At 44.3% G+C, this 16,699-nt stretch overlaps 1 protein-coding gene across 1 annotated transcript in view; it reads right to left on the reverse strand.

Annotated features, from left to right (window-relative positions):
• The window catches only part of LOC126354557 (homeobox protein Nkx-3.2-like), a 115,569-nt gene that overhangs the window by 12,288 nt on the left and 86,582 nt on the right, over window positions 1-16,699 (reverse strand). Inside the window, exon 2 of the mRNA XM_050004299.1 lies at window positions 8,186-8,481. Within this exon, the coding sequence (XP_049860256.1) occupies window positions 8,186-8,481 (296 nt within the window). The remainder of the gene's footprint in view (window positions 1-8,185; window positions 8,482-16,699) is intronic.

Below are 16,699 nucleotides of genomic sequence, written 5' to 3' on the forward strand. Positions count from 1 at the left end.
AGTCTAAGGGTATTTCGCCTGTCTCATACATCTTGCTCACCAGCTGGTAGAGTTTTGTCAGGACTGGTTGCCCCAAGGCCGTCAGTAGTTCTAATGGAATGTTGTCTACTCCGGGGGCCTTGTTTCGACTCAGGTCTTTCAGTGCTCTGTCAAACTCTTCACGCAGTATCGTATCTCCCATTTCGTCTTCATCTACATCCTCTTCCATTTCCATAATATTGTCCTCAAGTACATCGCCCTTGTATAAACCTTCTATATACTCCTTCCACCTTTCTGCCTTCCCTTCTTTGCTTAGAACTGGGCTGCCAACTGAGCTCTTGATATTCATACACGTGGTTCTCTTCTCTCCAAAGGTCTCTTTAATTTTCCTGTAGGCAGTATCTATCTTACCCCTAGTCAGATAAGCTTCTACATCCTTACATTTGTCCTCTAGCCATCCCTGGTTAGCCATTTTGCACTTCCTGTCGATCTCATTTTTGAGACGTTTGTATTCCTTTTTGCCTGCTTCATTTACTGCATTTTTATATTTTCTCCTTTCATCAATTAAATTCAATATTTCTTCTGTTACCCAAGGATTTCTAGCAGCCCTCGTCTTTGTACCTACTTTATCTTCTGCTGCCTTCACTACTACATCCCTCAGAGCTACCCATTCTTCTTCTACTGTATTTCTTTCCCCTATTCCTGTCAATTGTTCCCTTATGCTCTCCCTGAAACTCTGTACAACCTCTGGTTCTTTCAGTTTATCCAGGTCCCATCTCCTTAATTTCCCACATTTTTCTTCAGTTTTAATCTACAGGTCATAACCAATAGATTGTGTTCAGAGTCCACATCTGCCCCTGGAAATGTCTTACAACTTAAAACCTGGTTCCTAAGTCTCTGTCTTACCATTATATAATCTATCTGATACCTTTTAGTATCTCCAGGGTTCTTCCACGTATACAACCTTCTTTCATGATTCTTAAACCATGTGTTAGCTATGATTAAGTTGTGCTCTGTGCAAAATTCTACTAGGCGGCTTCCTCTTTCATTTCTTAGCCCCAATCCATATTCACCTACTATGTTTCCTTCTCTCCCTTTTCCTACACTCGAATTCCAGTCACCCATTACTATTAAATTTTCGTCTCCCTTCACTATCTGAATAATTTCTTTTATTTCATCGTACATTTCTTCAATTTCTTCATCATCTGCAGAGCTAGTTCGCATATAAACTTGTACTACTGTAGTAGGTGTGGGCTTCGTATCTATCTTGGCCACAATAATGCGTTCACTATGCTGTTTGTAGTAGCTTACCCGCATTCCTATTTTCCTATTCATTATTAAACCTACTCCTGCATTACCCCTATTTGATTTTGTGTTTATAACCCTGTAGTCACCTGACCAGAAGTCTTGTTCCTCCTGCCACCGAACTTCACTAATTCCCACTAAATCTAACTTTAACCTATCCATTTCCCTTTTTAAATTTTCTAACCTACCTGCCCCATTAAGGGATCTGACATTCCACGCTCCAATCCGTAGAACGCCAGTTTTCTTTCTCCTGATAACGACATCCTCTTGAGTAGTCCCCGCCCGTAGATCCGAATGGGGGACTATTTTACCTCCGGAATATTTTACCCAAGAGGATGCCATCATCATTTAATCATACAGGAAAGCTGCATGTCCTCGGGAAATATTACGGCTGTAGTTTCCCCTTGCTTTCAGCCGTTCGCAGTACCAGCACAGCAAGGCCGTTTTGGTTAATGTTGCAAGGCCAGATCAGTCAATCATCCAGACTGTTGCCCCTGCAACTACTGAAAAGGCTGTTGCCCCTCTTCAGGAACCACACGTTTGTCTGGCCTCTCAACAGATACCCCTCCGTTGTGGTTGCACCTACGGTACGGCCATCTGTATCGCTGAGGCACGCAAGCCTCCCCACCAACGGCAAGGTCGATGGTTCAAATATCTACAACCTCTGAATTCACAGTAGTCCCTCGTAGCCGAGTTGAAATTTGCCAAATTAGTTCGGGTAGATTATTTATACCCGTGTGAAACTCGTACTGTCTTGTACGAGGATATAACATCATGTAAGAGATGACTAAATACTGTAGAAGATATTACAGCATAAGTGTGCCAGTGGAGAAATGCTCCCATCGGAGCACATAGCTGCGAATAGACAATATTCCGTATAATATTCGTCGTCTTTGGATTAAAAAATATAGATTCAAAGTTGGATTTTCCACGAACAACTTGCAAAAATATCTTATTCACAATCTCAAGTGCACAGTTGCTCTTGTACAAAATTTAGGGGTATATAAAATCACTTGTGGTACGTGTCCAGTTTATTATATAGAACAAACTGGAATGTCTTTTAGTGTTAGGTACAAGGAACTTTTGTTGGGAGAAGGCACTAATGGACATTATTCCACTTTTGTTGATCATCTGCTAATTTCTGGACACAAATCGAACGACTCGGACATATTTTCAGTTTATATAGAGAAAGGAAAGGTCATAGACTCGATGTACTCTAAGAGCTGAAGATTTTCTGAGAACAATGGCCTCATTCTCAGTGAACAGTTATAACTACGTAACAAAAATTTCAACAATGGTTTCAATCCACTGCTCGCATAATTTTGACTCTTCTGTTTTCACTATATTTTTCCTGCTTCTGGTTTCGAAACATCATTTTCTTCTCATCTCATAGATATGTGCTGCTTAAGTTACCTTCATGCAAATATTTTATGGGTTGTGCACCTGTTTGTAAAATTTTTTCTACGTCATTCCTCCTTTACCAAACAGTATTTTGTAAAGCCTAACAAATGGCTCTGTTATACTTAATCTGCTTCAGTACTGTGTGTTTTCAAAAAGACGTTAAGCACTCTTTATATATTGTTTTTAGAATTTACTGTCATTTTTTCAATTATTTCTCTTATAATATTTGAAATGGGCCCATGTTACTGTCCGTGCGTGAAAGGCGGCGCAACACGTTGCGCTGTTTTCTTGGCAGCAATGTAAGCCACTGGGCCGATTAGTCTGATATTCTCAGCTGGGCAGACGTGGCAAAGGCTAGAAGATCTTATTTTGCTTTTGACTTGAGCATAGCTGCTCCAAGTTATGACAATTGCTTTTTATCAATGTAATTTTACTTAAGTAAGTTCTGTGCGTCATGAAATTGTCATCTTTATTAATGTGTTTTCTGTGATACCTGTTTTATAAGTATTATTTTATAGGATTTAGTAACATTTCATTCTGATGAAGACACCCCCTAGTAGGTGTAGAACCGTAGGTCAATGTACATACCATTTATGTACATCTGGTTGGCTGTTTATTCCTGTTTTGAAACTAATATACGGTTGCTGAATAACAGCCACTCTCAAAAACACAATATGTTCCTGTTTCATTAAAACACTCTGACCGGAAAGGGCGGTATTGACTTACTCATTCTACATTCATGAGCACCTTTCAAAAATTTTTCCGAAAATGTTTGCATTCCAACATACTCGATCTCTTTTAAACATGCAATTGACTGCAAACTCCCACAGGCTCCCGTAACTGTAACTCACACGCATCAGTCCGTCGCTGTAAGTTGCTCATACACATCCACTTCCAGTTGCACTTTCTGACCCACCAGTTAAGCTCAAAGCATTGTTATTATCTCTTTGTGCCTCTCTGTCTCTTGTGTCACAGCGACAGCCCCTTCGTCCTGTTCTACTTCCTACTACTTCAGTCTCCTCTAGCTTTCTTTTACTGCTGATATCTCAGTCCTTCTTTCCTACTACTGATGTGTCTTCTAGCTATCACTAACTCTCTCTTCCTCGTTGTCACTGTCATAGACTGGGTCACTCATTGTCACTGGCTCCCACCTATTTCCACTTTCTCTTTATGCCTCCTCCCATGGTTCTGTCTCCTTCATTCTCTGCCTCGTGATGACTGGGTGTTGTGTGCTGTCCTTAGGTTAGTTAGGCTTAAGTAGTTCTGAGTTCTAGGGGACTGATGACCATAGATGTTAAGTCCCATAGTGCTCAGAGCCAATTGAACCATTTGTCTCCTTCACTTTTTTTGTTAACACCGTTTTATAACTGTCAACATGTTCTTCTGCGACTGTGTCTCTCTCTTTCTCTCACACTGCCTTAGTCTCCTTCCCTCTTTCTAGAATACAACCACTGTCTACTGTCTTAGAGTATTTATTACTTTTCCGTATCTTTGCCCCTGTCACTGTCTTATTTTCTCTGAGCATTAAAAAAGCGCGACTATGTTCGCAGTTTTGGGAAACTTTTTGAAAATGCTAAGTAAATTAGAATGAAACAGCTGGAACCCCATTTTTCAGTCAGAGTCTTTCAAACAAACGTAAACATATTCGCATTTTTATACTCCAATGGGAGTATATGGGGTCCAATCCACGTCCGGAAACAGGAGGCCCAATACTATGGTAGGAGGTAACCCGTCAGTTTCGTCACTTCAGTGTAATTCAAAGGGAAAACGTGTAAAACCGCAGAACATATCTCAGTTGGATGTTATGTCCTGTTTTTTCTTTTCTTTTCGTCGTTCATCAATAGGTGTTACTTTTTCTCAAGGTGGGCTTTGAATTTTACAGTCACACAGACATCTAAAAATATAACAAACGATCTCGTTTATTCACACTCTATAATACCATATATTAAAGTCCCAACGATCAATCCATTCTCAAATGTGTATGGCTAGTCTGTCACGTTGTACTTCCAAAAGACTGAGTAGATCCAGATGTCTCGCACAAGCACAATAATGCATGCAGTGGATAAAAATATAAAATATTATGAAACTTCCTGGCAGATTAAAACTGTGTGCCCGACCGAGACTCGAACTCGGGACCTTTGCAGGAGAGCTTCTGTAAAGTTTGGAAGGTAGGAGACGGATACTGGCAGAAGTAAAGCCGTGAGTACAGGGCGTGAGTCGTGCTTTGGTAGCTCAGATGGTAGAGCACTTGCCCGCGTAAGGCAAAGGTTCCGAGTTCGAGTCTCGGTCGGGCACACAGTTTTAATATGCCAGGAAGTTTCATATCAGCGCACACTCCGCTGCAGAGTGAAAATCTCATTCTGATAAAATATTATATTCTACAAACTTTATTAAGAGCTACTGGTGTGATATGTAATTATTATCGCCTTGTGCTCGTACTCAGCTGTGTTAAGAGATGCATTTTTATGTATAATTGGTAACAGTTTTTGTATGCTCTTCGTCTGAATCTGTGTAATGTGCTTGAATCTTTGAGTTGAAATCCTGTTATTTCGCTTTCATTTTCCTTGTTGAATTCGTAAGTCATACCTGTAGGTAGGCGTATTACAAGATTAAGCTGAACATTTCAGTGCCAAAACGCTTTCTAGCCCCATATTACTTTAGATATGGAGAAGTGCTTGACCTACTGAACAGGGTGGAAGGTGCTACAAGTAGTGTTTGTATAGTTTTCCAGCTGCGAAGACGTCGTAATGGTGGATGCACTTTCCGAATGCCTTCTGAGAAAAAAAAAATAAATAAATAAATAAAAAATAAAAAATAAAAAAATGGTTCAAATGGCTCTGAGCACTATGGGACTTAACTTCTGAGGTCATCAGTCCCCTAGAACTTAGAAGTACTTAAACCTAACTAACCTAAGGACATTACACACATGCATGCCAGAGGCAGGATTCGAACCTGCGACCTTAGCTGTCACGCGGTTCCAAACTGAAGCGCCTAGAGCCGCACGGCCACACCGGCTGGCCCTTCTGACTCATTTTACACACCAGTCTACGTATGTATTATTCCATCCGCTCGTTCCACAAAGATTACTTATAGTTTGGGAGTTGCCGCATTATCCTTACCACTGCAAACATTAAGATGAATCTCTTTTGTAAAACATATATCTGCACTCCACGACAACCAGAGTATGAATGGTGGTTATGTTGGCGGTGAATAATTAGTTTTCTGATATTACATTTCCTCCACAATGGCAATGAGAAATTAACGAAAAGTGTCATACTGTCAGATGTGCCAGGTTCCAGAAAAAAGTTAAGGACGGCTAGGGCTGAATTCAGTGGAAAGGGCGCTATCCTCATGCGTTTCACCTTGCGTAGAAATTCAGACAGCTACGGTTTGGCTTCCTACACAATATTGCTGGCATCGTTAAAAACATTATGGCTGTCACTCGAAACAATCCTATCAAGATAGCACGGTTTTGCGCCGCGGCTGTAACTTCCTTTCTATCGAGTGGTGGTGGTGGTGGTTAGTGTTTAACGTCCCGTCGACAACGAGGTCATTAGAGACGGAGCGCAAGCTCGGGTTAGAGAAGGATGGGGAAGGAAATCGGCAGTGCCCTTTCAAAGGAACCATCCCGGCATTTGCCTGAAGCGATTTAGGGAAATCACGGAAAACCTAAATCAGGATACCCGGAGACGGGATTGAGCCGTCGTCCTCCCGAATGTGAGTCCAGTGTGCTAACCACTGCGCCACCTCGCTCGGTCTCTATCGAGTGAAACACGTGAGCTAGTTATCAACAAAAACAGAGCAATGAAGCAGGGTTCGTAGGCTTAACACGCTATACTCGTTCTCTCGTGCTCTCCTCTATTCTCTCCCGTACAAACGCTTTTGCGGAAGCCGAGGCGATTGGTGTACGACGTGTATATTTCTATTGTCTATTGTAAAACCACAATTTATGAAAGATGTTTATAATTTATTAATAGGATTAAGTAGGAATAATTAATATTTGTCATGATGGAAATAATTGTGGTAGCAGGGAATGTCTGCACCACAGTATTGTTCGCAAGAGAGACCTCACATTGATATAATTTTAAAAAGGGTGGGAGAGACCGCGTATGGATATATTTTAAGAAAAGAGCGGGAAAGACCACGCATTGATACATTTTGTAATGGTAGCAGGGTTTGTCTGCACCAGAAAGCGTTGTTGACAGGAGAGACCACACTTCAGCGTTCGTAGGAAGTCAGTAGTAAGCGAGATGTGAAGCGAGTCGGTAGCAGGTCTGAAGCGAGAGGTTGAGAAGGGAGGTGTGCCTGCCAGCCACTAGCTTTGATTTACAAGAGGCTATAAACGGACGTACAGACAAATCAGATAACTATTATCAGAAGAGGAACTAATATTATTTGATTAATTTTTTGAGAAACTCAGGACTACTGAAGGTATGTTTTCGCATTGCCAGATGTAAGATTATTGTAAAAAGTAAGTCCCATTTGAACGTTTGTAAAATCATTTCATTCAGAATATAATTAATTTTTGCCAGGAACATTGCATTACTGATTATAATCCATCTCAAAAAGCATCGACGTAAAACTTCGCAAAATTTTATTGTTGTCAAGAAAAAGTGTAACTATGAGTTACGTAACTTCAGTCAAATTAATTAGAGAATAACGTCAGCTTTGCTATTAAAGAATAACGCCAGCTTTGGTAATAAATACAGCCACTTATTATGACAGCCCAGCAGCAGCTGATAGAGTACAAGAAAAGAGAGTAAGTATATCCATGTCGCAGGTCGATGTAGCAGTCAGATGGCGATCCAGTAACGGTAAAAAAGGTAAGGAACAGTTTTGGGTTATTGCAGGTAACGACTGAGGTCCACGACGACGACACATTCCATGTTTCGTCGAAATAATCAGAAAATAACTTTTTATAAGCAGCATTTAAATTTGTATGCGAAGATTGAGGAAGAGAATTAATTTGAAAGGGAAGATTTCATTCGTTATCATTAAGCAAGAGGTAGAAATCCTAAAGGAAGGTTTGATAGGTTATTGTGAAAGGGAAGGTTGCATAACAAGGGAGATGTGTAGAGGAGACGGGAAGGTATCAGTGGTAGTGAACACAGGAAAATTGTGAATGCTCGTTCGCTTTGGTGGCCATAGTGGTGTAGCAGATAGAGCAGCAGACTTCAATACTGGAGATCCCAGATTCAATTCCGGATAGGGGTGGGGGTAATTTCTCGTTCTAGTCCCTCCAAGATTGTCCTTGGTCCACTCAGCCTGATACCAGATAAATACCGGGGATCATTTCCGGGAGAAAAAGACGACTTGCGAGATAGCCCCACCAGCCTCCTCCTCCTGCTCCTAGTCTCGGGGTGAAGAAGGACTGCAGGCAATCTACCTACAGTCAGGCCAGTAGCCCAGGTTTGTGCCACAGACAGTACCACTGCCGTTCCCTTCCACTCACTTCGCAGTAATCGAGTCTTTGCGTGGCTTTCGACTGTGCTGGACTGACCTGCGCGTGTGAGAAGGCCGCCCTGGACCTCTTCTTGCGCTGCTGCTGCTGGTGCTGCTGCTGCGGCTGGTGCTGGTGGCCGTGGTGGTGCGTGGGGTGCGCCGCCAGGAAGGGCGACCTCACCAGTCCGGAGGAGGGCGAGAGGGCCGCCGCTGCAGCCGCCGCCGCTGCAGAAGACTGGTGCGGGGGTAGCAGGCCCGCAGGCGTCGCAGGCGGCGACCCGAACAGCAGCGGCGGCGACGGAGACGGCGAGCCAGAGTCCTCCCTGCAGCCACTCGTGTCCGAGTCGCAGCCATCTACAAGGAGGCGCTGCTTAGCCACACTTCACACAGTGACACGTCATTGTCAGTGGGTAAACGTAGTATTTTCTGTGTCACTTTTGAAGGGTACAATACCGCCCGACACTGAAAATAGGTACAACATTCCTCGTTATTCTTGTCAGTACAACATATTTTTTTCTAATAATAACTCAATTTCAATTAATACAGCGAAGCCGGTTACCAGTGTGGGAAAGAATGACAATTTATTTATTTAATTGATCACATGTCCACTCCCACGCAATAAATCCCTACATCCAGTTTGGTGAGATCTGTGAAATGAATGAATGTATGGTCGTCTGCTAACTGCAGATAGTGAATGTGAATATATGATCATCTTTGAGACGATCATTTGGTCACCTTTGTTGGAACCAAAGAGATGAAATTTACCGGAGCTTTGAGCGCCTGAAATGTGGCTGACCAATGGGTAGCATGGTCGTCCCCCACCTCGACAGAGGTGCAAGAGGACCTGAAGAACGGCCATGTTTCAGCACTCTGTAGCTGGATCTAGTGTTGGTAAGACCTGTCTTAGGTGTTCTCCGTAAAGACGAAAGAGTAGAGACATGGTATGCATGTGAAATACTTAAGAGTAGTTTGGAATAATAATTTCTCTATTTCAGGAACTTTTGTGGGGAGAATTAAATGTCAGGCAGGTAATATTAAGGGAATCGTAGTAATCTTTGGATGTGACCAACAGTCCCAATGAAATTACGTGTAGCAATAACTCGAAATACTTCCAAGTGCTTAAGATAAGCTGAATTACTAGCGTGTGTACTATAAGTCGGAAATATTTAAGAAATGACATGTGCAGGACTTGAAATTAGATACGAGTACTTCCACGTGGTGAGTATTGTGTGAGTCTCAATCTGTGTATGAGACAAAGGATAAAGAGAAGTACTCGTCCATGGTATCAGTTGAGGACTCGTGTGAGTGATGAATATGTTCTTAATATTACTTTGCCCGTTATGTTTCCGTGTGACGCTTGATTCAAACTATAATACTCTGAGAGAGAAGCAAGGTGAGTCAGCTGTCTATCCAGCAACGCCACTTGGCTTGCATTGCACAGGAAGACGTGCATATACCCTCCAGAGTTCATAGTAGGAAAGAAAAATTACTAAGTGGGGCAGTGTCGTTTGAAACTGGGATAAATACTAATTGAAGTGGGAAAGTTGAAAGTGATGTGATTATAACGTTGTGACTATTCTTTGTACTGTATGTTGCCAGTGTGATGTATTTCATGAAATTTCAGTATGTGTGGTTGGCTTGGGAGAGTAACAAGATAGTTTCAGAGGCAGTGTGTTTTGCATGTTCCTTTTTGTACCGCTCGGTCTGGAGGAAATTTTCGTAATGATGGGTGTGAGAGTCGAAATGTGAGATATAGAAAAACATCCACCATCCTATCCAGAAAGTGCACTGTAGCGTTAAATAATTGCGAGACCATAAGATAGAGAATCACCAATGGAAAGCCATGCTCACTGGGCGGAATTTCTCATGTGTTATTGTTGTAGGTTATAGAACTTGTGTGTTTAGGTTATAGAATTTATCGGAATAAATAAGATAGTGAAAAGCAAAAGATTGGTGGCCTTTTCCTTCGAATAGTATGTTGTCACGATACCCAGAATTTTTTATGTGTGCCCCATTCATATTCAGTGCGATGGCCACTTGTTGACCAAAGCCGTTAAATAAGAAAGGAAATGTGGTATTGCCAGTGCGTAGTGAACAGTCAGAGTTGTGTAAATTACTAATAGTCAGATGTGCGTTTCCGCACCCGTTGCTTAATATTCAAACAGGAGAATAACTTGTAACTTAATTTTGAGTACTAGAGCTCATGTTACTCGATAAATAAGAATGAATCCACTCGCTTGGCAGACCACTCATCTTGCAGGCCTGATTGCTTGATGCCACAGTATGAGCAAGGCATGTGGGTGCCTCTCAACTTTTTATTGTGTGAACTGGTATAACCACATGCAAAAGTTTAAGTACATTTCGTGTTTCAGCCATATGAGGGGTGCCCTTACACTTGTCAGACACATTTCCTTAGATATTTCGGCATACATCTGCAATCTGTTTCACCATGGAGGAAGATGGTGAGCTCCCGTTTCTAGATGTTTTGGTTCGCAGAAAAGAAGAGGGCTGCTTGGGTCACAGTGTGCTCTGGAAGCCTACGCACACGGACTTCTATTTACAAGCTACGATCCGTCATCATCGCTCACAGCGCAGCAGTGTATTACGGATGCAAGTGCATAGGGCTAGAGCCATCTCATACCAGGATAGCTTATTGACAAAGCTTAGCCATCTCTGCTCTGTGTACTCTGGGTACTCCGAGAAGCATATCCGCATTGCATTTCGAACAGCACGCTCCATACCTTAAGAACTGCCTGAAGAAGCAGAGAACACTAATGGGTTGGTGTTTCTACCGTATGTCGGTGGCGTGTCTATTAAGATGGGCAGAATTTTCAAAAAATACCGGATTAAATGTGTTTTCCGGTCCCCAGCACGAGTGCAATCAATGCTGGGCTCTGTTGAGGACAACCTCGGCTTGAGGAGACAAGGAATATATAAAATCCCCTGCCACTGTGGGAAGTCTTATATTGGCCAGACGTATCGTACGGTTAAAGACAGATGCGACTAATATAAACGTCACACGACGTCGGGTCAGCCAGAGAAATCTGCGGTTGCTGAACACTGCCTTGACGCGGGACACGGCATGAACTATGAAGAAACAAAGATCCTCTCGTATGGTTCCACATACTGGGACTCCATCATCAAAGAGGCGGTCGAAATACGTATAAGCAGTAATCTAATGAACAGAGACACGGGGTTTCGCCTGAGCGAAGCCTGGGAGCCAGCCTTGGCGGCACTAAGGAATCGTCAGCAGCAGATTAGTAACTGCACCGAGTCAACGCAGATGGGAAACCTTAGCGCAGATGCTTAAATCGCTTCGCTCGCGCGAACGGGGTCCGTCGCTCCCGGCCACATTTTCCCGCGTCGCGGCGCGCTTCCGCAGACCGCGACCTGTTTCTCCAGCACAGGGCTCTGGTATTCGACGCCGCCCACGATTGGTCTTCGATGACGTTATGCCTCCGCTGGCGCCTGCGCTGTTCTAGAGAGCCAACACATAAATTGGCGAGCATCTCAGCGACGCGACAGTAGCACCTGAAGATTGCAGGCTGTTGTCTCGCTGAAATATTGTGCGGTTTCTACAGTATTATCCGGCGTAATTCCCAGGAACCTATGAACCATTCCCGGGAACCTATCAAGCATCTGCAATTTCGTTTGTGCAGTGTGCACCTAGAGTCAGCCCAAACAAGTACTGTTCCTCATCTCTTTCATGTGATGCACTGTAACGATCGACAACGTCGATTTCGTTACCGTTCCAAAAAAATGGTTTTTAAAGGAGAGTTTCACATGCAGAATCGGTGGAGCAGGCTTACTGATTCGCTGCAGTGATAACACCGGTTCCCGCCAGATTACTGAAGTTAACCACTGTCGGGCTTGGCTAGCTCTTGAAAAACTGTTCAAATGTGTATGAATTCCTAAGGGACCAAACTGTTGAGGTCATCGGTCCCTTAGCTTACACATTACTTAAACTAACGTAAGCGACCTTATGCTAAGAACAAGATACACATTCACCCGCGAGGGAGGACTCGAACCTCCGGCGGGAGGGGCCGCACAATCCGTGACATGGTGCCTCAAACCACGTGGCCACTCCGCGTGGTAAGCAGTTGAATGGGTTCAGGTTCTGCCGAGCGCTGTTGGCAACCGGGGTGCATTCAACGGTTGTGAGGACTATTCAGGAACGACTCGACTCAGAAGTAGCGGCTGCGGTCACGAAAACTGACAAAGGCAGGGAGAGCGGTGTGCTGCCTAAATGCTCCTCCCTATCAACCAGTGACAGCTATCGGCTGACGATGACACGGCTGTTTGTCGGTGCCGTTGGACCTTCTGTGGCCTGTCAGGACGGACTCAGCCACTCATTCAGTACCGCAGTCCTAAGTAGTGCCATATTTGTTTTGTCAATAAGTAAGAGGTCTATTCTCGTTTCAAGACCTAATCGGTTGACCTCTTGGCCACAAACAATCCAGAGCTGATAGAGAGCATCATGACTGATACAGGGATTAGTGATCACAAGGTCATTGTAGCTAGGCTCAATACCATTTCTTCCAAATCCATCAGAAACAAACGCAAAATAATTTTATTTAAAAAAGCGGATAAAGTGCCACTAGAAGCCTTCCTAAAACACAATTTCCATTCCTTCCGAACTGACTATGCGAATGTAGACGAGATGTGGCTCAAATTCAAAGATATAGTAGCAAGAGCAATTGAGATATTCATACCTCATAAATTGGTAAGAGATGGAACGGATCCCCCGTGGTACACAAAAAAGGTCCGAACGCTGTTGCAGAGGCAACGGAAAAAGCATGCGAAGTTCAGAAGAACGCGAAATCCCGAAGATGGGCTAAAATTTACAGACGCGCGAAATTTGGTACGTACTTCGATGCGAGATGCCTTTAATAGGTTCCACAACGAAACATTGTCTCGAAATTTGGTAGAAAATCCGAAGAAATTCTGGTCGTATGTAAAGTACACAAGCGGCAAGACGCAGTCAATACCTTCGCTGCACAGTGCCGATGGTACTGTTATCGACGACTGTGCCGCTAAAGCGGAGTTATTGAACGCAGTTTTCCGAAATTCCTTCACCAGGGAAGACGAATGGAATATTCCAGAATTTGAAACACAACATCTGCTAGCATGAGTTTCTTAGAAGTAGATACCTTAGGGGTTGCGAAGCAACTCAAATCGCTTGATACGGGCAAGTCTTCAGGTCCAGATTGTATACCGATTAGATTCCTTTCAGATTACGCTGATACTATAGCTCCCTACTAAGCACTCATATACAACCGCTCGCTCACCGATAGATGTGTACCTACAGATTGGAAAATCGCGCAGGTCGCACCAGTGTTCAAGAAGGGTAGTAGGAGTAATCCATTTAACTACAGACCTATATCATTGACGTCGGTTTCCAGTAGGGTTTTGGAGCATATACTGTATTCAAACATTATGAATCACCTCGAAGGGAACGATCTATTGACACGTAATCAGCATGGCTTCAGAAAACATCGCTCTTGTGCAACGCAGCTAGCTCTTTATTCGCACGAAGTAATGGCCGCTATCGACAGGGGATCTCAAGTTGATTCCGTATTTCTAGATTTCCGGAAAGCTTAAGACACAGTTCCTCACAAGCGACTTCTAATCAAGCTGCGGAGCTATGGGGTATCGTCTCAGTTGTGCGATTGGATTCGTGATTTCCAGTCAGGAAGGTCGCAGTTCGTAGTAATAGACGGCAAATCATCGAGTAAAACTGAAGTGATATCAGGTGTTCCCCAGGGAAGCGTCCTGGGACCTCTACTGTTCCTGATCTATATAAATGACCTGGGTGACAATCTGAGCAGTTCTCTTAGATTGTTCGCAGATGATGCTGTAATTTACCGTCTAGTAAGGTCATCCGAAGACCAGTATCAGCTGCAAAGCGATTTAGAAAAGATTGCTGTACGGTGTGTCAGGTGGCAATTGACGCTAAATAACGAAAAGTGTGAGATGATCCACATGAGTTCCAAAAGAAACCCGTTGGAATTCGATTACTCGATAAATAGTACAATTCTCAAGGCTGTCAATTCAACTAAGTGTTAAAATTACGAACAACTTCAGTTGGAAGGACCACATAGATAATATTGTCGGGAAGGCGAGTCAAAGGTTGCGTTTCATTGGCAGGACACTTAGAAGATGCAACAAGTCCACTAAAGAGACAGCTTACACTACACTCGTTCGTCCTCTGTTAGAATATTGCTGCGCGGTGTGGGATCCTTACCAGGTGGGATTGACGGAGGACATCGAAAGGGTGCAAAAAAGGGCAGCTCGTTTTGTATTATCGCGTTATAGGGGAGAGAGTGTGGCAGATATGATACACGAGTTGGGATGGAAGTCATTACAGCATAGACGTTTTTCGTCGCGGCGAGACCTTTTTACGAAATTTCAGTCACCAACTTTCTCTTCCGAAGGCGAAAATATTTTGTTGAGCCCAACCTACATAGGTAGGAATGATCATCAAAATAAAATAAGAGAAATCAGAGCTCGAACAGAAAGGTTTAGGTGTTCGTTTTTCCCGCTCGCTATTCGGGAGTGGAATAGTAGAGAGATAGTATGATTGTGGTTCGATGAACCCTCTGCCAAGCACTTAAATGTGAATTGCAGAGTAGTCATGTAGATGTAGATGTAGATGTAGATGTAGAATTAAGACCTCAGTGAAAAACTTGTGAAGCTTTGAGTAGATGCGTTGCGTAGAGTCTCTAACACGCCTATCCATCATCTTATATCGCGCTTCTCAGTTCAGAGTGCACAGTGAGCACGTTAAGGTGCCTGGAACAATAGTGTCTCCTGCCAAGTGTGAAGTGTGTGCTGTCATTTGATTTCTTTTTGCTGAGGGGTTTTGCTTAATTTCCAGGCACCACATGTAATGTAACTGTCATGAATGACAGCAAAGTGAGGCCATGGTACAGAAATTTTAAAAAATAAGGTTCAGATAATCGCCATGCAGGTGGTCAGGGGAGAAAGCTAGTGTCAACCGAATGCCTCCTTCTGCGAGTGGATTCGAGAAAACCGTCTACGAAGGGCAAATCAGAACAAGGGGAGAGGAGTGTTGTCCTCAGGCACTGCCCTTCATGACAATGCTCTCCCACACACTGCACCTGCAACAAAGAAGCTTTTGCAGCGTTTTCGATGCGAAGTGTTTGACTACCCACAATGCACACTTTACGTGGCTCCCTCTCTTTGCTTACATGAAACGCTGGCTGTGAGGACAGCATTTTGGGACAAATAGCGAGCTGCTGACCAGTATAGAGAAGTGGCGGAAAAATACAGTCTCTGCCTTCTACGAAAAGGGTATTGGAAAGCTGGTAACACGCTACGTAAAATGTCGGAGCCGGAGCAGGCACTATCTAGAGAAGTAGTTGGAAGGTGTGGCTAAATGATGTAAATAAAACATTTTTTTATTTTCACCGTGTTTTCCATTTCGCAGCCGACAGGACATGGAAATAAATGACCCTAATACATATCGATAAAAAGAATATTACCTCAGATTAATTTGGGACCGCTCTATCGAATGTGCACTTAAAATTCCTGTTTCAAAAACATTTTGTCTGTGATGGGAATAAAAGTTACACTTACCGTCGACACTAGGCATCGCATTGAAGACGTGATGAACAGTATTTGTTTGAGCTTACTCCAAATACACATTCCAAAGAGGAAACTGCAAATACACTCCTGGAAATGGAAAAAAGAACACATTGACACCGGTGTGTCAGACCCACCATACTTGCTCCGGGCACTGCGAGAGGGCTGTACAAGCAATGATCACACGCACGGCACAGCGGACACGCCAGGAACCGCGGTGTTGGCCGTCGAATGGCGTTAGCTGCGCACCATTTGTGCACCGCCGCCGTCAGTGTCAGCCAGTTTGCCGTGGCATACGGAGCTCCATCGCAGTCTTTAACACTGGTAGCATGCCGCGACAGCGTGGACGTGAACCGTATGTGCAGTTGACGGACTTTGAGCGAGGGCGTATAGTGGGCATGCGGGAGGCCGGGTGGACGTACCGCCGAATTGCTCAACACGTGGGGCGTGAGGTCTCCACAGTACATCGATGTTGTCGCCAGTGGTCGGCGGAAGGTGCACGTGCCCGTCGACCTGCGACCGGACCGCAGCGACGCACGGATGCACGCCAAGACCGTAGGATCGTACGCAGTGCCGTAGGGGACCGCACCGCCACTTCCCAGCAAATTAGGGACACTGTTGCTCCTGGGGTATCGGCGAGGACCATTCGCAACCGTCTCCATGAAGCTGGGCTACGGTCCCGCACACCGTTAGGCCGTCTTCCGCTCACGCCCCAACATCGTGCAGCCCGCCTCCAGTGGTGTCGCGACCGGCGTGAATGGAGGGACGAATGGAGACGTGTCGTCTTCAGCGATGAGAGTCGCTTCTGCCTTGGTGCCAATGATGGTCGTATGCGTGTTTGGCGCCGTGCAGGTGAGCGCCACAATCAGGACTGCATACGACCGAGGCACACAGGGCCAACACCCGGCATCATGGTGTGGGGAGCGATCTCCTACACTGGCCGTACACCTCTGATGATCGTCGAGGG

The sequence above is a fragment of the Schistocerca gregaria genome, chromosome 3, assembly GCF_023897955.1.
Source record: "Schistocerca gregaria isolate iqSchGreg1 chromosome 3, iqSchGreg1.2, whole genome shotgun sequence".
Classification (NCBI taxonomy): Eukaryota; Metazoa; Arthropoda; class Insecta; order Orthoptera; family Acrididae; genus Schistocerca; species Schistocerca gregaria.